The sequence below is a fragment of the Sander vitreus genome, chromosome 9 (assembly GCF_031162955.1).
Source record: "Sander vitreus isolate 19-12246 chromosome 9, sanVit1, whole genome shotgun sequence".
Lineage (NCBI taxonomy): Eukaryota > Metazoa > Chordata > Actinopteri > Perciformes > Percidae > Sander > Sander vitreus.
Genome location: NC_135863.1, coordinates 3,528,719 through 3,550,762, shown reverse-complemented (window position 1 = coordinate 3,550,762; position 22,044 = coordinate 3,528,719). Strand labels below are relative to the sequence as shown.

Below are 22,044 nucleotides of genomic sequence, written 5' to 3'. Positions count from 1 at the left end.
GTGACGCTGTACTTTCTCTGTTCCATGCCTCCTTGTTTGCGTGCAGCAAATGACATGTTTTCAGAAAATTCAATTTAATTTTATTTATAGTATCAAATCATAACAAGAGTTATCTCAAGACACTTTACAGATAGAGTAGGTCTAGACCACACGCTATAATTTACAAGGACCCAAAAATTCCAGTAATTCCCCCAAGAGCAAGCATTTAGTGCGACAGTGGCGAGGAAAAACTCCCTTTTAGGGAGAAACCTGGGACAGACCCAGGCTCTTGGTAGGCGGTGTCTGACGGTGCCGGTTGGGCTACAGTTGTGCAATGGCTGCAAGTAAAGGTAGAATTCTTCAAGTCGACACAGATTCACTCTCACACCATGCAAGCTCCTCCTCCCCAACCTCTCCACATATGGTAATAGACAGGACTAGAACAGTTTTATAAAAAAAAAAAAAAAAACTGGTATCTTTGAGGAGTTTAGTCTGACACAGCAGTTAAACACTGGCTGGTTCCAAAAACAAAAAAGTTGATTGGGGATTACCGTAAAAAACGCTTTCATTATGTGCCCTCAGCTGTGACAATTAGCATATCGAACCCAAACAAAGAACTAGACTTTTCCAGCTTCGGCTAAATGACCCGTAGCAAAGAACTCATGCTTCAGATGCAGAGGAGGAAAGGAGACTACTGCTGTGATTGTTTATAGGCCTCGCAGTGAGTCAGTCATGGCCGTGCATAATGAGCTGTGGTAAGGCTACGTGTGGAACATAATGTACGTTAAGATACCTATCAGAACTGCTGTTGTTGGGTGGCCACATTCACATCTTTGATCAAACGTGGTGACAGCGCAATGATGGATAAGTCACAGAGTGGTGTGTGTTTGTTTGCATGCTTCAATCTGTGTCATATTTATGTGCTTGGCCTTATTTGTGTGTGTTGCTATGGAGTTAGAAGTTAGAAGTGCTCGGCAGAGTGTTTTGTCTCGTCTAGAAGTCCAGAACAACGAGCTTAATGGGAGCCACTGACCGTGTAACAAACGATGTGACACTGACAGATACATGAACACAAGGCCACACTTTTACTTTTTTCGCTTGATGCTTAAATAAAATGTATATGTCAACCCTGGTAAGGCACAGCCGCTGCTGTTTTACAGCTCTCTACAACGCTCTCAAAATAAAATGTACTAGATTCTCTGTTGTCAGATTTTCAAAACAAACCAAATGATTGATAACATAGTGCCACATTCCCGTTAATGCAGGAATAGGTCGATTAAAAAAAGACAGAGTTTAAAAAACGTACTTTTTTCTCTGTATTCGTAGTGTGTCCACTTAATCTGGTTCACAAGTAAAAGAATACAATTGAATTCAATTGAATTTCCACAACTCCTCTGTCTCTTTAATAATGACAGACTGTTGGCCTGCAGTTGACACCTAAAATATGTTTTCTGTGTTTAACAAAGCCTTACTTTAGCTTGACGCGTCTCACAATAGTGCTTTGACAACACTTAAATTACCACTCGAGGAAGCCAATTTAAAACTGGAAAGTGTTCCCATAACAACCGTTGATCCCATTTAAGTCTTTTTTTATCACACATAAAGATACTCCTTCTTAAATAATTTGTGTTGGTGTTTTAAAATCTGGCGTTTTGTTGAAGTCATGATTTGTTTTTTTATTTGTATTTTTGTTACATTTATTATATAGCACAAATAAAGCTCTGCTGGTTAGAATTGCAAAGTTCATAAAGAAGTCACTGCTGTATATTGTAGTGTATGTAGCCATGAACACACACACCATCTTTCTATAAATATCATTACATCTGTGGTTATGTCATATAAACATTGAGTATTACAGATTGACCACAGGCCCCTCTAGAGACAAACCTTAAAACCGTTAGTCTGCAGGCGGCCTGTAAGTGTTTTGGACCATGTCGCAGCTGTTGTGCTGGAGGATGGTCTGCGTAGTAACAAACGTCAGGGTCTCGTATGACAGGAAGAAAAAAGGGAACCTCTGCTTATTGTAATAATGTCAGAATGCATATGGTTTATTACGCAGCCAACATGTTTTCAATATAAGTGGAAAACCTGTCTGACCTTGTATTTCTGCTTTCCAGTACAGTGTAATATATCAGTAGTAAATATTACCAGGGTTCCTGAAAGAAAGTAAACAAGTCATGGTGCACTTTGGCTGTGTTGATGATGTTTGCAGAACGACCTTAAGAGTCATAATTATCTAGCGGGCAACCAAAGTGATACATGTATTTATGGAATTGTGTATTTTGGGTCCCATGTAATGTTAAAGGCTGTCTATGTTCTATGTTTATTCAGTGTTAGCGTAAGGAGCCGCACTTAATGCTGCAGAAAATAGCTTTTTGAACCTTTTATGTTTTCTTGTTACGCAATAATTCAATGTCAGCATGACTTCATACAAAGTAGTGAGTAGGAGTTCAAATGTATTCATATTCATCCACATTGTTGAATGTTTTAAGTCAACAAGTAGTTGTTGCTAACCCCTTTGAATTATTCAGGCACTCTCCGGTCAGTCAGTAACAACATGTACTATTCTCTCCCTACAAGGTGATGCAGCAGTTACATCCTTTCAAGGCAATATAATTCAATTTATTTATTTGCAATAAATCATTTGAATTACATTACATTACATTACATTACATTACATGTCATTTATCTGGCGCTTTTATCCAAAGCGACTTCCAATTAAATGCTTTCAACCCTGAAGGTGCAAACTCCAGACAACAAGCAGTAAGTGCAAGTACAGTAGCTTTAAATAAGCAAAACTACAACGAGCCATATGAAAGTGTAGCTTCAAGAAATATATATACTTTGTTTATGTTTGTCCGAGGCGTAGTCGGAAGAGATGTGTTTTAAGCCTTCGGCGGAAGATGCGTAGGCTTTCAGCCGTCCTGATGTCAACAGGGAGCTCATTCCACCATTTAGGAGCCAGGACAACGAACAGTCGGGATTACATTGAGCGATTAGTTGTCCCTCGCTGTGAGGGGGCAGCAAGCAGGTTGGCTGACGCAGAGCGGAGTGCAGCATGAGAGAACTTGGGGAGGTTGAAGACAAGTCAAGCTGCTGCTGGACTTCAAAAAATCTTTTTCAACAACAAAAATCTTCACACTAAACTGAAAAAGGCTGTTGCTTCAAATTTGTTAATTTTACAGGAAAAACACTGCATCAATAATGAAGAAGCACTGTTATTATTAGATGAGGAGCCTGCGATCCAAATGATGAAGTTACTGTTTAATTCAGGTCACTGTTTTCATGTTGTGGTCAATTTAGAGATTTTGGTCCATTTTGCTTCCATGTCTCCTTTTACTCTAATGGAAATAAAACTTACAAAATACACATTTAGATGGTATTTGTTTTAGGCTGCATCTATAGATTAGCGCATTTTAATGAACGCCTAATTTGCATATCAATGTGGCGATTGTGATGACGTTATTAGACACAGATTTTACTGTAGCTGTTCACCTGGAGTCTCCAATAAATACAGTACATTTAATGTACTGTATTTATTTAGGTTTAGCTAGGTCTTTTTTTCATCATCACTAACCTCCACACAAGCCAAGAAAAACGTTGGGGTTGGGGTAAGAGCTGGAAGGGACTGCTCCCTCTCTGCCTGCCTCTCTGTGTGTGTCTGTGTGTGAGGCGCGCACTGCTGCCGGGGGGGGGGACCAGTCTATGGGGGAGACGCATCGAGGAGGAAGAGAGAGAAAGAGAGAGGGATCGACAAATTTTAATCTCCCTATCTGATATTTTGATTTGATTTGCCTGACAGGGAAGCTGTGTGCAAACAGGAATATACATATATAGGCTATATTGATTATTAAAAAACAAACATGCATCCAGAAAAAAGGGTACTTTCTCTTGAGGAAGAAAAAGGGCAGGTGCTCAAGCCCCTTTTGATATCTATGCGTGCACGTGCCTGCTCCAGCAACCTAAAGGTCAGATGAAATGAATTGTTTCTAAGCCTCAAATCTCGGGCATGAGCCCCCTTTGTCCTCATCATCCCCTTAACTCATTATTTCTGTCTTTGCCTAGTTACAGCCACACCAGATTGCCTCCTGCACCCTCAACTTCCACTCTAGCACTCCAGTTACTTGGAAACAACACCTATGTGTGAGTCAGTTGTCGGTCTCATGTTGTAATATACTGTAGCACCACCTTGTGTCTTATGTAAGACACACTCAAAGTAAATCCCTGACAACTGACACATACACTATAGGTTAGTTAGAATGTAGTCTATATCCACGACGCTCCACTTCGGGATTGCTCGGTTTCTGACAGAAATTCCACCGGATTTCACTCAATTAGGCCGGATATCCGTTGCCTTGGGCTTTCTTTGTGTTGGCATTTTAAACTCTGGTGGATTTCTGAGGACTATGGTTAACCTTTACTCAGATCTCTGCAGGGTAAATCCAGACAGCCAGCTAGACTATCTGTCCAATCTGAGTTTTCTGTTGCATGTTAAAACAACCTTTGAACGTACACATGTTCAACCAAAATAAGTTCCTCCCCGAGCCTATTTTGCAGAGGCTCCGTCCGGGCGCTTGGCACCGCCCAAGACGATTGTGATTGGTTTAAAGAAATGCCAATAAACCAGAGCACGTTTTCCTCCCATCCCGGAATGCTGTGTGGACTAGCCAGACCCTCCTTCCTGTGGAGGAAAGGTCTGGCAATGCGAGACTGGTGAGAAGGCAATGAAAATCTTGGCAAACCCCTACCGGGGTTGCACAAAAATGTTTTCCATATTCTCTTGAGTCTCCCTTATATTTTTCTACAATAATCAATTTCATATGTACAGGTAATCTCACTGAGACAGAGGAGGCCTATACTACGAAGCAAGATTTGGCGTTAACGAGGTAACTTCAGGTTCAACCCAGGGTTTTGTGTGTCACGACGGTGGATCACTTGTTACCAGGTTAAATCGCCGTGGTAACTCATGCTGAACACCTAACCTGCTCGGGAGCAGTTTATGTTGGAGATTAGAGATCAACCGGTGTAAAAGCCCCGCCTACTGACCAATCAATACTCGATTGATAACGGCGTCACCGCTCTTAGAAGATCAGGTGGAGAGGTGGTGAGATGGGTATTTTTATGTAAGATATAGATTTTCAGCTGAGGAATTACGTATAGGCTATATGTCGGCTTCTTGAGCCGTGTGTTGCCGATGCTACATCGGTTTTAATTATGTTTTTATATTATTTTTTTTTATCGCTTCCACTGCCAGGATTGCAACTGAAATAAAAGGCTAAAGCAACAACAGTTTATGGAAAGAACAAGTGTAATTATGGTCAGATCGTGTTACTGAATGATGGAGAAGTGAAATTGATAAGCGTTGTGATTTACGCATAACAGCGTCGGCTATTTTTTGCCAGCTTTCCTTCCTGTGTTAGGAAGCAGCGACTGTATTGCGTTTTGCCTGTAAAACTGTGTCTTTGTTCTTCATATTTATGTAGAATTATAGTTTGCTCTTCTTACGTAAAATATGCGGCTCTGGTAGATGTTTGCGATTGGTCGTGCTGTGCAAACACCGCCTCTTTTATGTGAACGCGCGTCGCTGCATTGGGAAACCCTGGGTTGATTGAACTAGTTCTTAAACACCGTCGTGACACAGCTTATGCGGGACCGCGGTTGTTAGGGTTAGTGAAGCCGGGTAACTGAAATAAATCCAGGGCATGTTGATCTTGATTCGTAGTACAGGCCTCGGGTCTCATTCTCAAGAGAGACCTGTTTGGGACAAAACACATCAGTTACAGACAGACAAACAGATTACATCAGTATTAACAAGATTTACCAAATAATACATACAATAGATACTTAAACTACTGATAATAATACAATACTTACAATCCTGAGTATGGTCTGTAAGTAAATGTATGTACTTTGTTACTTTTCATTATTGGTTCAGACATTTCACTCTGGACCAATGGACCAAAGTCTTAAGCCAACAGATCGACCAACAGTCACTAACATGGCTAAAATTTAACCCCAGAGCGGCCACGTTTACATTTTTACACCAGTCTGCGTGCAATCTACTTTTGCCTGTGTGATCTGACCTCTGTGATTGCATTACCACAGGCGATTAACATGCCTATTAACAATACATGAGGAAAGTGTCTTAAAAATGAGAAAAAGTAATGCTCTTGGATCTAATTCCTTCTTCTGTCATCTGAAGCGGTTTACCGAATTCCAGTAATGGTCATCTACTCTTGCATCCTCTGACTAATCAGTCTCACAAATCAATGCAATTAACACCATTCCTGCAAATTAAAGTGGCAAATGTGTTTTTCCACCTTGAAAGATGTGTAGAGGAACTGTAACAGTCATTTGCTTCAATTTGAATTTGTACATTTCATCAAAGTGACAGTCAGCATACATTCTTGCATGAGCTCAAATATTTAGAGTAGCATTTCTGCTTGCAGCTTAAATTAAAACTGTCATATTTGTTTTGTTTTCTCTGAAACAAAACACCATTTTGTACCAGAAACTTTGAAAAAGACAGGTGCCCGTTTGCACAAACATCTTAGAACAAAGTTTTTCCAATTAGTTTTACTCATATAATGTAATATTTTCCATCCACTTCAAGCACTTAATTCAGATTGGCATGTACTGTATGGACGGTGTCTTACGCAAGTGTAGCCTACCTCATAGAAGTTGCAACACAGCAGCTGCACAAGAAATATAGATTTTTAGTCTGTGATTCCATGGATTGTGTATTTTGTTATGACATAGGTCAAATGTTCCACTATCACTGCAGTGCTTGCATCGAAATCAGCAAAGTAACATCTCTTCCCCTTCACGAGGTTTGTGCAGGTGCTGGTTCAGAGTGTCCTGTGTGCAAAGAAGACTACAGCGTTCAGGAGAATGGTAGACAACTGCCGTGCAATCAGTTGTTTCACAATGACTGTCTACAACTGTTGATGTGTGAGGACCGAAAACTTGATTTTGGTTTAGGGTAATTTCAGTATTTTTTTAAACCTGGACCATATTCTCCCTTGCATTTGTGTCTAAGTGACTAATTTCAACAAACATCTTTGAAACTGGTCCAGTATTGAGTAAGAACGCTGTAACCGAACTGGGCTGCAATGTAATCCTATAGGGCAAATGCACACCGTACTGTACGTACTGTAATGTACATCCACTAAAAGTGCTGTTTTTGCCATTGACAGGCTCAGATTGTTATTCTATGCTATTCTAGTCTATGCATGTATCATATGATGTCTTGTAGAGTAAAGGGGGGTTCATAGCTAACTACAGACGCCTCCTCCAAGTTGGAATTAAACGTCAGTGCTACGTCAGCTACTGAGATACCATGTGGTGACCACTAGGACTGTGATTGGCCTGTGATACTTTGACATAATCAAGGCATACATGCCCCAGAGGTGTCATTTGTAATGATGGCAACGGTGACCTGATACTGGTCAGCTGATATAAATAGGAGCTAGCTGCAGAATGAGCAGTGTTTCAGTTGAATTGTAAATACACTACTAGTTTGATTAGTTTACATTCTTTAACTTTTCGATCAAGTGACTTCCAGCCCACTGTCTGTCCCTATTGATCCCAGAGAATAGAGTATGACTGCAGGGCCGATTATCTCCCAACTGATAAGCTCCATTGTGCAACTCCTCACAGTAGCTGATTGGTTGGCAGATAAATCAACTGATGCTGCATTCCTAGATATGACTATTTTTTTTGGGACAGGTTGGGGATCAATGGTTTACAGGGGGGCCAGTGATTGTGTGTGTGTGTGTGTGTGTGTGTGTGTGTGTGTGTGTGTGTGTGTGTGTGTGTGTGTGTGTGTGTGTGTGTGTGTGTTTACAGCAAACAGGAGCAGGATATAAAAGGTAACCTCATCCCTCTGTGGGCACCTTTTCCACCAGCCAGTGTGTGTTTGAGAGAGACAGAGGCATTCCAGGCCTTTACCATGAAGCACTGTGTGCTGTTGTCGCTGATGTTGGCGTTGGGGTGCGTGCACGTCCACGGTGCACCAGCGAAGCAAAAGGACATTGAGCAGGGCTCGTGTGAGGACGCGTCGGCCAAGGGAGCTGCAGGACTTGCTCTGACCAAGATCAACGAGGACCGGCAGGAGGGCTACATCTTCGCCCTGCAGCGCCTGTCAAACGTCCACACGATGAAACATGTGAGTCCAAAGAAAGAGAGTTTGATTATCAGGCCACTTATTTTTCCAACTGGGAGTACAATCCATATCTGTCAAAGCACTTTACATTTCTTTGCTGTGATCTGAAGACACTGCGAAGAAACAGATTACAACGGATTCCATTAAATAATTCCCCAGTTTAGGCCAATTATCTATCAATTATTTGTGAGAGAAATCAAAGTTGATCGTATATAAAATGTCTATTTTTCTATTTTATTGTAAAGTGCATGAATGATTAAAGTTGAACCAGGAGATATCTCTATATGTTGGGTAATAGAGTAATGTTCAATCTTGTTTTTACTTACAAGTGAATGGATTACTGTAAGTGGGTAAAAGAGGACATGTTGAAATCCTGTATGATGTCCCGTGTTTGTTTCTAAATATATTATGTCTGCATTTAAACAGACAAGTAAAAAAAAGAAAAGGTATGAAGGCCAAAATTATCCAAATAAAAGGGGGATTGTTCTTCCAACATTCTCCCAACCTGCAAAGTGATGGCTCTTATTATAATTAACAATGCATACGAGGCTCAGGCAAGTCAAATTCACAAGAGATGATTAAAAGAAAATGACTTAAGGTGATGTTTAAAAGGCAAATTATGAATCAGGATTCAGTTTACCAGAGCTCATCTGGCAAGCGATCCCTAAATCTGATCACCTCTTAGTCCTCACTAAAAGACTCGGATGATAAAAATATGTAAATTGAGTTTTTCAAAATTCATTATGAGTTAATTATGAGTGTAATAACTATTTAGACATCAGACATTTAAGCCAAAGATGAATGATGTGCCTGCTGTGTAGAAGACAGATCTGTTTTGATTTTTGTGAACGATCAGGAGATACCAAGGATTATTGGAGGGGTAACAGCTTTTACCGAAACACCAGAACCTGATAGTGAAAACTTTTTTTATTTTTTTTTTTATTTATCATCATCACTCATTTAAACCATCACATGATGACATTTTATCCTACCCAGTGGAAGATAATTTCCATTAGGATGTTCTTCTCATTATGTGCTCTGTGTGTGTGCGTGTGTGTGTGTGTCACAGGGAGAGAACGCCATAGTTTTCTACCTGACTCTGGATGTTGTGGAGACCAACTGCAGTGTTCTCAGCAAGAAGGACTGGAAGACCTGTGAGCCTCGTCCCACCCACGACACACCGGTTAGAAAACCCACGTACACACACACTCTTGCATGCATACATACTCATAAACACATTCATGCAAAAGTCCACATCCATGCACATATACATACTGTTGCAGTCTTTTTTTCCAACAAAGTTTATTTTGTCAAGTCTTAAATCAACAAGTCTCACTGTATTAATATAACACGCATTATACTTTAGTAGTAGTCATAGTTTGTGCAGCACACTAAACTATTGTATGTGCTTATTATTGTATTGGTCTTTGCAGGTATATGGACAGTGCAAAGCTGCTATCTACATCAGTAAGGTGCACAGGGTGGTACGTCTCTACAAATACGACTGTGTTGTCACACCAGGTAAAAAGTATAAAAATACAAAGATTAAAGCAAGTACAAGAACTCGTGATTTTCTTTATTTTCTAAGTGAAATAAGTAAATAAGACATCTAGTTTCACACTCACTACGTATATATATTTGGTGAAACTGTTCTTTTCAGTTCAGTTGGACTTATTTGACTCTTAATAAATTCAATAAATGACAGATTTTTTCTTTCTAAGACTCACACTGTGTTGAAATGAGAATACGATTTTAAAACAATCTTTGTGATGTTTTGTGATTTTCTCTCTGCTCAGTTCCTGCAGCTAGGGTGGCTGCGATATGTCCAGACTGTCCGGCTTATGTGTCCCTGGACAACGCTGAGGTTCAGAAGACTGTGTCTCTCTCGCTGGAGAAGTTCAATAATGAGGGCGGGTTGTCCAGTCGTTTCGCTCTGCTCAAAGTCAACCGCGCTAGAGCCGGGGTACGTTTCCCACGTGTAACAAAATTGTTTGTTCTGTGGTTCAGATTGCATTTATGTCAGTATAAAGGACAAATCCGTCGCAAAATGAACCTAGGGGTTAATAACACATGGGTACCGAGTCGACCGTTCTCTGGGATACGTTTTCATGCTAATCGAATGTGACCAGTTTTAGCGCAAACCGCTAATTAGCTTATAACGCTAGTCGTCGGGGGCACGCGACCCTCATTATGCTACCGTGGAAGTGTAGTGCTATTTTGAGCCTTGTTAGTGACGACGACTAGCGTTATAAGCTAATTAGCGCTTTGTGCTAAAACTGGTCACATTCGATTAGCATGAAAACATATCCCAGAGAACAGTCGACTCGGATTTCTCCTTTATGTAAGTTTCTACTATGAAATTAGCATCACATTTTCCAGAGAAACCCCTACTGCAGACCAATCCACTTTTCTGTGATTAATCCAAATGTTTACTAAGTCATAAACAGTAATATATTTGCCAAAATATGACTAAATACACTGCTTTCCTCTCAATCCTGACATGTGACCTATACCCCTTTGAAATCCCAATTTATGTTTGACAGTTTTGTGCTCCAACCTCCTCAGAAGCTCTCTAGCTCACTCACAAGTTCCTTGACCAACTGCTGACCAAAAATATCATCATATCATTGTTATGCCTGTTCCTTTGTTAAAAAAATAATTCTGTGTATATGTATCCAGATGGCCATGACGATGTACTACAATGTAGAGTACACCATCCAGGAGACCACCTGCGCCAGGAGCACAGGAGCAGCTGATAAGTGCCCCCTCATGGAGTGCGAGTTCGCTGTGAGTCATGGAAACTTGTTATTTCACCATTGAACATGTTATCTCGATCAAATGTGTTGTTCATTTTGACTTCCAAAGTTTTGACTCATTACATGCTCAAGTCAAACGGTATTTGGCTTGTATTCCCAGCTTTTGAGAGAAATAACGTTTTTATTCTGGCTCTCTAGTTTGAAGTTTAATAACTTATATGGATAATTTGAGTTTTTAAGCCTGTAACCTCCCATTTTTTGCTTACCGAATAAACTCTAGTAAAGCCACAGGCGTAATCAGCCCTCCTCTTTTTCCTCTCTTACTTGTCTTTTCTTGTTCTTCTTTCCTCAGCACAAGGGCTTCTGTAAGGCATCCCTCTACTACTCTCCCACTGGTGATGCTGACACCAGCGTAGACTGTGAGATCTATGAGCCTGAGGTAAGACTCGTGATAAAACACAGTGTCACTTTGATTTACGTATTCTATTTTCTACTTTCTGTAATAAAAGTTAAAAAAGCACACATGCATTATTCTTTTTCTTTAAATGGATAAGAATTCAATTCAGATTTATTAAAACTTAAGTTCATTTTGGCAATCATTTCTAACATAACGCAACATAGTCACCAAAGTAATTGAGATATCTCAATAACTTTATCATTCATTATTACTTTATGTTTTATTGTCATTGGACAGCAGCTGTCCAACAAAATTTTTCCACAACTCACCCTCAGTGGTACACAAATAAGATGACAGTACCCATATAAAGGCAAATGACACAGAATAAAACCAATAAATATAGTAAATACAATAATAAAAAAGTCAGATTTGCAGGATTTTGCAGAAAGCCTGCTATTGCACCATTACAGTATTTGTTAGTGTTCAGTTCTTTTATGGCACATGGGTAAAAAACTGTTCATAAGTCTGGATGTGCGGGCCTTCATGGACCTGTATCGCTTCCCAGAGGGCAGCAGGGTGAAAAGGACGAGTCCTGTGTGATGCTTTTGGCCCGACGCAAACATCGAGTCCTGTAAATGTCTTCTAGTGTGGGTAGTTGTGTGTTTATGGTGCCCTGTGCAGTTTTAATGACTCTCCATAGCACCTTCCTGTCAGCCACAGTGCAGCTAGCAAACCACACCAGAATGCCATTTTTATGTACCGCACATCACTAGTGTAATCTTTCTGTGTTCTCCAGGCTGCTGAGAAAGAGAAGAAACAGCACCTGCTGGGCGGAGAGACTGACCACAGCCACAAAGACACACACGCACACAGCCACGCCCACGACCACGCACACGCCACCGACGACGCGCATACACACGACCACGTGCACGACCACACCAAGAGCCACAGCCACCACAACAACACCCAGCAGCACGCCGATGGCAGCGACCACCACCACACTCACGACCACGACGATGCCAGCGGCCACAGGCACGCACACGCCCACTCCCACGACCACGGCCACGGCCACGATCATGTGCACACTCATCACGCCAAGGCGCACAACCACAGCGGCGACTTCCCCAACCAGCACCACGACTACAAGCACGGCGACGCAGTGCACACGCACGAGCACGACCACGAGTTGGCTCTGGATCACGACCACAAGCACACTCACCTGCACGAGCACGAGCACCACCACCATCATCACGAGCACGAGCACGAGACCACGGCGCACGACCACCCAAAGGGCGCGGTGAGGACACTGCCCGCCATGGACCAGCCCGTGACCCTGCCTATCTTCCCTCATGACTCCGTCAGAGACGTGGGAGTCATCCTGCCCCTCAAGCCCGACCCCCAGATCCCCAGACAGACGGAGCCCAACATCCAGGCCTTCCCCACCACAGTGTCAGCCCAGTGCCCCCCTGCGCCGGCGGGAACCACCCTGGTGGCGCAAGTCTTCGCTGAGGACCCCAGGTTCAAGCTAGCTGCATGAGGAGGGCCCAGTGGGAACTCATTTGGGAACTGAATGGATCCCTAACCCTCCTGTTGTCCTCGGGTCAAATTTGACCCATTTTCTATAAGTTTCTTTATCAGAAAAGTGGGTTTTCTTTCAACCAAATGTCAAAACATAAATAACGTGGATGGTTCCATACAATGCTCCTCACAGGTCAAATAAATGATCAGTTCACTACTTTCATTGAATGTGGGTGTTTTATTTAATTATATAGCATCTAAAAAAGAACTGATACAAGAACGTTGAAAAAAGTGACTGCTTCCCTGGGTCATTCTTGGTCAACATGCTGGTTTAATATAAGCACAATAAACGTAACCATGTCTCTAATCACTTCGAGATATGATAAGACATGGTAGATAAGATAGACTTTATTAATCCAGCTCAAATTCAACCATCCAATAAAGGCACAGTGCATAAAAAGGCACTATACATTCACATTAAAACACCGGTTGTTTCTCATTTTGGTGGGAAATGGTCAATAATAAAAATAATAAGACTAACAGTCCTCAGAGACACAAACAAAAAGTTCACAGGGAGGAACCATCTTCAACAGTACGGATTGTCATATTGAGTCACTGCACAAACAAGCTGACGTGAACGTTTTCTGTTTGTATGTTGTTTGTGTTTGGCTGCACAAAATAATAAATGACGACAAATACTGATCCAGTGTTTTTTGTGCTGATCAAGACAAAGGTATTCCATGTTGTGTTGATTCAATGCTCATTGAATGAATGAATGTTCATTCATTGCCTTTTACCTGATAATATCCATATGCGTACCTAATGTACATCACATTAGTAATGCTTTTAATACAGTTACCAGCCATCTTTTCATTCTAAATTATATTCAAACATATTCATTCAAATAACGTTTACCTTTCTGCTGGTCTGACCTTAGACTCGATTGTCATTTGCAGAACTCCACAGGCCACAATATCCTCTAAATGTGTTATTTAAATACTGTCATAGAAAATGATTTTATATTCTTTTAGAAAAGCAGAAAAGATCATTGGCTGCTCGCTGCCCACAATTGACAGCATCACCTCATCCCGCTACCTCCTACCCCTACCTACCTCAAGGACTCCTCTCACCTAGGCCACGAACACTTTTAGTTACTCACCTCAGGAAGGCGTTACAGGTCTGTCAGAACCCGCACATCCAGGTTCAGAGACAGCTTTTTCTCCACAGCCATCACAACTCTAAATATTAAATTACAGAAATAAGACTTCATCATGCTGAATGATTATCTTGCCTGTTTCGCACTGCATTTGCACTTTTCAAGTACTGTGATCTTTAAAATAAAAATAAAAAAGATCGGCGTGAGTGTATGAATGTATACTACTATGCACTAGAAGCACCTGTCCCATTATTTGTATGTGAGGGTATGGTTTGTGGAAGGGTATGGCGTGTGGGTATGAATGTATACTAGTAGGCACCAGAAGGAGTAGCACTTTAATTTCGTTGTGACAATGTTTTACAATGACAAATAAATTATTCTGATTCTGAAGATTTTGGCAAAACATTGTATGAAAATTGTGTGGAATATTAAAGGATGAGTCACTGAAATATGGTGCCGATTGGGTGCCCAAAGTAATTTATAACATCCTTTTGACAAACATAATCTCAGAGGCAGAAATAATTGTTAACTTTCTGGAGCTTTCACAAAGCAAAGACAACACTAGTAGCTCTAGAACAGAACAGTCAAAACTACACTCACCCACTCTGTGGACATTATCTTTGTGGACATTTCTTGTCCATCAGCTTGACACACTTAGCAAACAGCTCCTATCTGTGCTCTGTAGCTCTTACTGTACACACAACCAACCACAACCCACGCATAACTCACAACACATTTTGTAATTGACAGTTGTGTGTACCGTAGGCCAAAGAAAAAGTACTCCCAATATAATGTACAGGAATGGAAATTGTGTACTAATATCATTGGTCATGCATTTTTTATGATTAGATGAGATCACATGAGGCTTTCAGGTTTACTTACAGTAACATCATTACATAAACAAAATGCAGTGGCCAATCACAGTAATTGTACAAAAGCTTTTATTTTGTCTTTTGAAGAAATACTCCAACAGAGACTTAAAAGAAGTATCAAAAAGTCCCAAGAATCCCGCAGCATAATTCACTACTCTGCTGTTCTTCCCTATGCTCTTATATATTCTATATTTTGCAACAAATAAAAATATAAAAAATATTATTTGGCCTATGATGATGTATCACATGGGGAAGAACACTGAACAATACCCTCATATAAGTGAACACTGGTTTTAGCCTGGCCTCCCCTATAAATGGCACCACTTTTGGCACATTAGCTGGTTGCATGTGTTGGTGGTGCGGTTAGCTGTTTGAATTTGTCATTTGCACTCAATGTAAGCAGTTAAGTTTGACAAAAGTAAACAGCTACCTGCGCTAGCACCGAAAGAAGAGGGTAGTTTGGAAGATGTTTGACATACATTGGTTTATGCTGCAGTAGCCGCTAGTTATTTTGTAACTGTTGTGAGTACAAGCTGACAACAGCTACCATACTGAGGAACAAGCTACAAATGTTTCACAGTGTACTTTGAACACTGGAATTTGTTGAAAGTGATGATAGTTCATGTTCATGATAGTTGATCTCATTAAAGAAATGAAATTAGGTGTACTGTATTCCATGAACTTATCTTTGATTTAATTCATTGATCCCTTTCCCCAGTGCACTATGACCAGACAGTCCAAGGCAGCCATTGGCCTACGGTGCAGCAGATAGCAACTGTTTGCTCATCCTTTGGAGAAGAGGGGAAAGTCCAGCATCGGCCTCACATGTGTCTGTCCGAAACCTGTCTGGAAAAAGTAGGATTACAGGTCTTGCAAAAGAAAATTTTGTCTAAATGTTAAATTATCCACCAGTATAGGCTTTAGTGATTCCATTAGGTAAATTAGGGGTTTTATTTGGCCCAATCTGCCTGTGTATGTTAGTGTGTGTCTGTGTGTCCGTGTATGTTAGAGGATGAGTGTGTACGTGCTGGTCCTATGTCTGGCTTTGCTGCAGCAGGAGGGAAGAGCCGTGCCGGACCGTCCAGGCTGCAGTAGCCCTGAGGCGGTGAGGGTGGCAGAAGAGGCCCTAGAGCAGATCAACCAGGACCGGACAGACGGATACATCCTGAGCCTCAACAGACTGTACGACCTCTCTCACACTGCTGAAAAGGTGAGGGCGAACACTCACACACACACATATACGTACACACACAAAGGCAGGACAGGAGTCAAAGAGAGTCAAAACAGTATTTGCAGAAAGACGGTGGAAACAGTGGACACAGCAGCAGCCTTGTTTGCAGATCCATGAAAAACAGTAAAAAGAAGAAAAATAAAGAAACATTAAAGTGTGTGAATGTGTTCAGGAGAAAGGTGGGTCACTCTACAAACTGACCATTGATGTGATGGAGACTAGATGCCACATCACCAGCAGGAAACCATGGAAACAATGTGAAGTCAGAGATATCGGTGGTGTTCCAGTAAGTACCACATGGTGATGTATCTTCTCTCTTCAAGATCAACACAATGAGTGTTGTTTTTTGTGGGCCACAACAGACTTAGTCTCGCATTGCCAGACCTATCTCCACGACGCCGTGGAGTAAAGTCTGGCTACACCACACACACATTCTGGGATAGGAGAAAAAAAACGCTCTGGGTTGTTTGCAAACACAATCATCTTGGGCGGCGCTAGGCTCTAGATGCAGCAATGGTGCCTCTGCATAATTGTATCGGTAAGGAAGTTGTTTTGGCGGAACATTTGCACCCCACAAAAGAAAACATCACATACAATATGAAATGAAGTTAACACACAATACAGTAACGTGAGTTATTTAAATTAGCTGGATACACGGTAGGGCTCCACAATTAATCGCAATTGTATCGACATCGTAATATGGACTAGTGCAATATCCAAATCACAGGGGGGCGCAATATTTGTTAAAGGCAGAATATGTGTCAAACCATTCTGAACAGAACCATTATCCTACAGACTAAAGAAAAAAATCTTTGTTTGGTACAGATCCTCGCAAAAACCACACTATAATCATTTTGATTTCTTTCAATGTTAATCATTTTCAATGAAAATAAGAATAATGACACAAAAACGATCATTCCCTCCAATATCGTGCATCATATCGCAATCGCAATATCAGTGAAAATAATCGCATATATATATTTTCCTCATATTGTGCAGCCCTAATACACAGTTAAACGTAATTTGCTCTTACCAGTGTATCTCTGTGTGTACTTCGTTCACAGCAATCCTCACCAATCGGTACCAAGTCCCCAGTTAGATGTTAAATGCCGTAAACATATTCTTTGTAAATCTTTACAATCATTCCCCAAAAGAACCAAGCGGGCCTGCCTTATCCAAATCTTCTTTGAAATTTTCCATTTTCAGTGTGTAGCTTGGTAGCTCGAAGGTTTTTGATGTTGTTTTCCGTAGCAAAGAGATTTGGAGACCGGCAACACTCCGAGAGCGGAAGGGGCCTGACATCCGGTGTGTGGCTCCCCCGCCAGATGTCAGGCTTTATCCTGGAAATGTACTTCCATTGATCCAGACTACAACAGACTTAACTTCAACCCAAGGCAAAACTGTAACTCAATCTGCTTTTTCAATATGGTTTTAGACTGATGCCGAAATTATACAAACTATCAGTTTGGTTGTATGTGCATGTATACATATGTACATTATGTCTGTGTTTGTGTCTTTCAGGTGTATGGAGAGTGTGAGGTATCTGCCTTCATTGGCTCTCAAGTCAGACTTCAAAGCTACTCCTGTGCACTTCGTGAAGGTAGATCGATGGAGCCATTTAGACTCATTTGGGATTTTTTTCATTCATTTAATGACACAAAAAAACAAAATCTTTGTGATAGAAAGTGTTGCACGTCTATTTTGTTGGCACTTTGCCGATTGATTTTTGTAAACGTTAGTGAGGTGTGAAATTAAAATGCTGTCCTACATTGGACTGTTTCTCTATATATGCTCTGTCCCTCCCTAAGGGAAGTAAACATGGCATCCATGAGTGATTATGCAGAGTTTTATTTTTGACATTTTTTCCCACAATTTGGCTAAGTGAAGGACACATCTGGATAAAACATGCTGTCAGAGGGAAGAGAGGGATGCTGACGATAGCTGAACGAGTTCATACTGCAGGATGGAGGTTAGGGAAGGAGTACCTGTGACCTGTGTCTGGGTCAAATCCTCAAAGAAACATTTTCAGCTACTTTCCGTTGACCTTTGACCCTGTTAATTCTTGTGTTTAGTTCCTGCCACTGCAGTGGTGGATGTGTGTCCGGACTGTCCCACAGCTGACAACCTCAACGAGCCCGTCGTCAAGGAGACAGCCAATCTCTCCCTGCAGAGGTTTAATGAAGAGAGCCAACTGGCCAACTACTTTATTCTGGAGAACATTACGAGAGCCAGTTCACAGGTTAATAATAATAATAATAATAATAATAATAATAATAATAATAATAATAATAATGACGTTACATTGAAAAGCAACAGAGATGAGTTTCGATCGTATATGTGTAGTTATGTTATCACATTGATTACATCTGGTCATATCTAGCTGAGTAAGATAGTATAAGTATATACAGTAATATCATAAATCTTGAATGAACTACATTTAAAACTTTCAAACGTATTTTATCCTTTTATTTTGGCAGGTAGTTCACAGGTATGTTGTATACTTTCACTTGTGTGTAATAGTGTGTGTGTGTGTGTGTGTGTGTGTGTGTGTGTGTGTGTGTGTGTGTGTGTGTGTGTGTGTGTGTGTGTGTGTGTGTGTGTGTGTGTGTGTGTGTGTGTATGCATTATGTATTTGTATGCTTTGTCAGTGGGTTGTAGGTCCATCCTACTTTGTAGAGTTCACTATTTTGGAGACGGTGTGTTCAAAGAAAACAGATGTCAGTGAACTGAGTAACTGCCCCCCTATGGACTGTCAGTTTGCTGTGAGTCTCACACACACACACACACACACACACACACACACACACACACACACACACACACATATTAACAGTGTTATAATACATGTTTTACTGTACTTACTCTTGGTTCCACTCCGCTCCATTGCTGAATCTTTCCAGGCCCCAAACAAGATGCCACCAAGTCGTAAATCACGGCTCAACTATTTTTGATTTCTTTTATCTCAGCATAGAGGCTTCTGTGTGGGCTCACACATGACCGACGAGGAGCAGTTTGAAATCAGACTCCCTGTCGGAAAAAAGGCCAGCTCATTTCAGAAACGGAATCCTGTAGATGTAAAGTGTGAGATCTACGAACCTCAGGTACATGCTTCAGATCTGCTCTTCAACATTTTAAATGGGCACAAAAAAAGGAATGCTTCTCATCCATCTGCCAATCTATTAATTGCATCTATAATATTCTGATACCTCACCACTCTCAGTCACACCGCTTTCATGATGTTTCTCTACTTGCCCACACACTAGTCATGTTTCCATCTAATTGTCAAGCGCATTTAGCAATTAAGCAAACTTTTAAAATGTTGCAAAACTGGTTGAGAGCGACTAAACTAGACTAGGGAAAGCGTAGTTTCGTCAGAAGTTGACGTTACGCATGGTTGTAGATTGTAAACCGGCTTGCTAAATCAAAGAGTTTAGAATAGTGATGGGACAACCAACTCTTTTACGCGAGTCAGTTCAACCGGACAGTCGTTGGTTGGCCTACCGAGTTTATAGATTCGGTCTCCTGTTTGCGTTGCTTGGTTACTAAGTCAAACTTGCCGAGAACCAAGACACCGCTTGATTACATGACTCGAGCGGGCCGGCCGGTTGCACGGTTACATTCGGTCTCGTTCAGTAGCCTGGTGCCCGGTCTAGGTAGCTCATTTCCTGATTGATTCTACCACCATCACTCCAGTGGAGGCGCTAATGAGCTAGATTACTACTACACACACAGTAGCAGAAGAATACCAGCTACACCCAACGGCACGAATGAGGTAAAAGAAAAAAACAGGAGTGAGTCGGTTCATTGACGTATGGCACTCGATTCGCCCGGTTCAGTGACACGAGTCGGGTTGATTAACCAGCTCTTCGGTCAGTTCGTCAACACTACTTTAGAAGCTAAGTTCTTTGGCTAAATGGAGAGAGGTAGCATTGTACAAGTTGGCCACTTGTGCAGAATACAGGGTTGTGGCAGAGACATTTGGTGTCAGCAGGACAACCGTTCACCGCTGTGTATACGCGGTGTGCAGGGCCATACGATACAAGTTGTTGAACCAATTCATCAATTTACCCGACGTGGCTGAGGTAATAACGCACCGCAACTATAGTTATGTGAGTTACATGTTCGCTATGTCAAAACTTATTCTGCAAAGCTGTTTCCATCTCCCATTTCGCGCATTAACTTTTTCGAAAAAAGGCAAGCGAGCGTAAAATCTTTTTTTGCGAATTTGAGGACGTTTTTTTTCCGAATTTTTCCGTTTCCATCAACATTTTCTAATGTGATACTTCAAAATTCATTTTATAATGCGATACTACTAAATATTCTCTTATATTGTCCATACTTAATGCTGGTCTCTAGATTTTATCCTTGCACTATTGGAGTTATTTACACTACCACCATGACACACACTCTAATAGAGCACCTTACCATGCAGACTGAATCACAGGGTCAGTCCCTGCCCTGTCACTGCAAGCATCTCATGCTTATACATCCCTCAGTACAGTCATGTGGATTTTTTATTTAGTATCTTCTCTTTTATTGTTGTGGATTTGTTATTTTATCATCCTGTTTATGGTGTATGTGTGGGTTGTGTGTGATGTCTTTAAGCTACTGAGACCTTGAATTTCCCCTTGGGGATCAATAAAGTATCTATCTATCTATCATAAAAATACGTTGATGGAAACATGACTACTGTCTCTATTCTCTTCCCCTGTAGGCTGCCATTGTGGAGGAGCAGGTCCATGCAAAAGCAGACAGTGGGCACACTGGGCGTCAGCATCACAACCACACACACCTGCACCCCCACGAGCATACGCACTCAGTCACACCCAGCTCAGACCTCACTGTCTCCAAGCCCCGGGGCTCCCTCGGGACTGTGGTGGATCAGCCTGCCCCTGTCCGATCAGCCCCAGCAGCCAGCTCCTGCCCCGGCCCGCACAGACACAATCTGGGTTTAGACAGACTCAAGCTCTGATTGGCTGGAACCAGGACGGTTGACCTTTGATCAGTTACTTAAGCTACTTTTTTCCCTGCATTTTGTAATTGGTTGAGAAAGACAAGACATGTTAACCTAGGACAATAAATAATCCTTGTAAATGAATCAGATTACGTTGTTTGTTTTATTAAAGCATTTATATAGTGGGAAGTTGTATCGTTTGTCACATAATTTGGGAATTATTTAGATGATTATGCAAATATATCTTCAGGGGGTTCTGTAGGGACATTTTAAAAATTTAACTTTTTTGGCCTTAAATTACAACTTATTTGGTTATTTAATTTAGGATAATTGAGAGAGGTGGACAGAAGATGCCAAAATGTAAAAAAAATAAATAAAAAAAAAAAATACTAAAGAAACTGGGTTTAAGTTGTACCTAAGCATTATGGGAAACATAGTTCCAAAACTTAGAGTGTGATTATAGAGTGATAAAAAACATTTATATTAACTTGTAATATGTTGCACAGTCAATATGTTTTGATATTAGAGTAGACAGGTATGTACAGATCATGTTTTATTGATTATCATAAAGAATTAGTGGGTGTATTTCTTAGAAAAAAAGAAACAGTTTCAGTAATTTCAGCATCATTAATTTAAACTAAATCATTTGCAAGTGTAATATTTAACTTACTTTGTAAATTAGTAATATTAATCACTGTTAAATATGCCTACTTTTACAGGAAAGTAAAAGCTGTATGATTTTTTTTCTTCCATATTGTTTCTTATTGTCTAAAGACTGACAGATATTTGAAGATTAGATTATATGATAGGGACAAATGTGCACAGGGTGTACAGTACAAAATACTGTTACTGACTGATCAACATATACTAGACTTTAACAGCGCAGTTGATTAGTTTCAAACCTTTAAAAGTGAAAGTAAAAAAGTAAAGAAAGTAAAAATATTTTTTCTAATTTTGCATATGTATTTGAATTAAAAGTGCTTTCCGACTCAGTGAAGTGAAGTTTAGTTGGTGGTA

At 40.8% G+C, this 22,044-nt stretch overlaps 2 protein-coding genes across 2 annotated transcripts; both read left to right on the top strand.

Moving 5' to 3' along the window:
* Window positions 1–7,743: 7,743 nt before the first annotated feature.
* fetub (fetuin B) lies at window positions 7,744–12,987 on the top strand. The gene is made up of 7 exons (XM_078258110.1): window positions 7,744–8,146; window positions 9,213–9,326; window positions 9,577–9,664; window positions 9,940–10,106; window positions 10,823–10,930; window positions 11,252–11,338; window positions 12,093–12,987. Exons 1-7 carry the CDS (start codon window positions 7,931–7,933, stop codon window positions 12,831–12,833), a joined length of 1,521 nt encoding a protein of 506 aa, XP_078114236.1. The 5' UTR covers window positions 7,744–7,930; the 3' UTR covers window positions 12,834–12,987.
* Window positions 12,988–15,854: 2,867 nt separating this feature from the next.
* Window positions 15,855–21,045, top strand: LOC144522862 (fetuin-B). The gene is made up of 7 exons (XM_078258109.1): window positions 15,855–16,052; window positions 16,246–16,359; window positions 17,595–17,673; window positions 18,146–18,312; window positions 18,722–18,835; window positions 19,040–19,174; window positions 20,788–21,045. Exons 1-7 carry the CDS (start codon window positions 15,855–15,857, stop codon window positions 21,043–21,045), a joined length of 1,065 nt encoding a protein of 354 aa, XP_078114235.1.
* The last annotated feature ends 999 nt before the right edge of the window (window positions 21,046–22,044 follow it).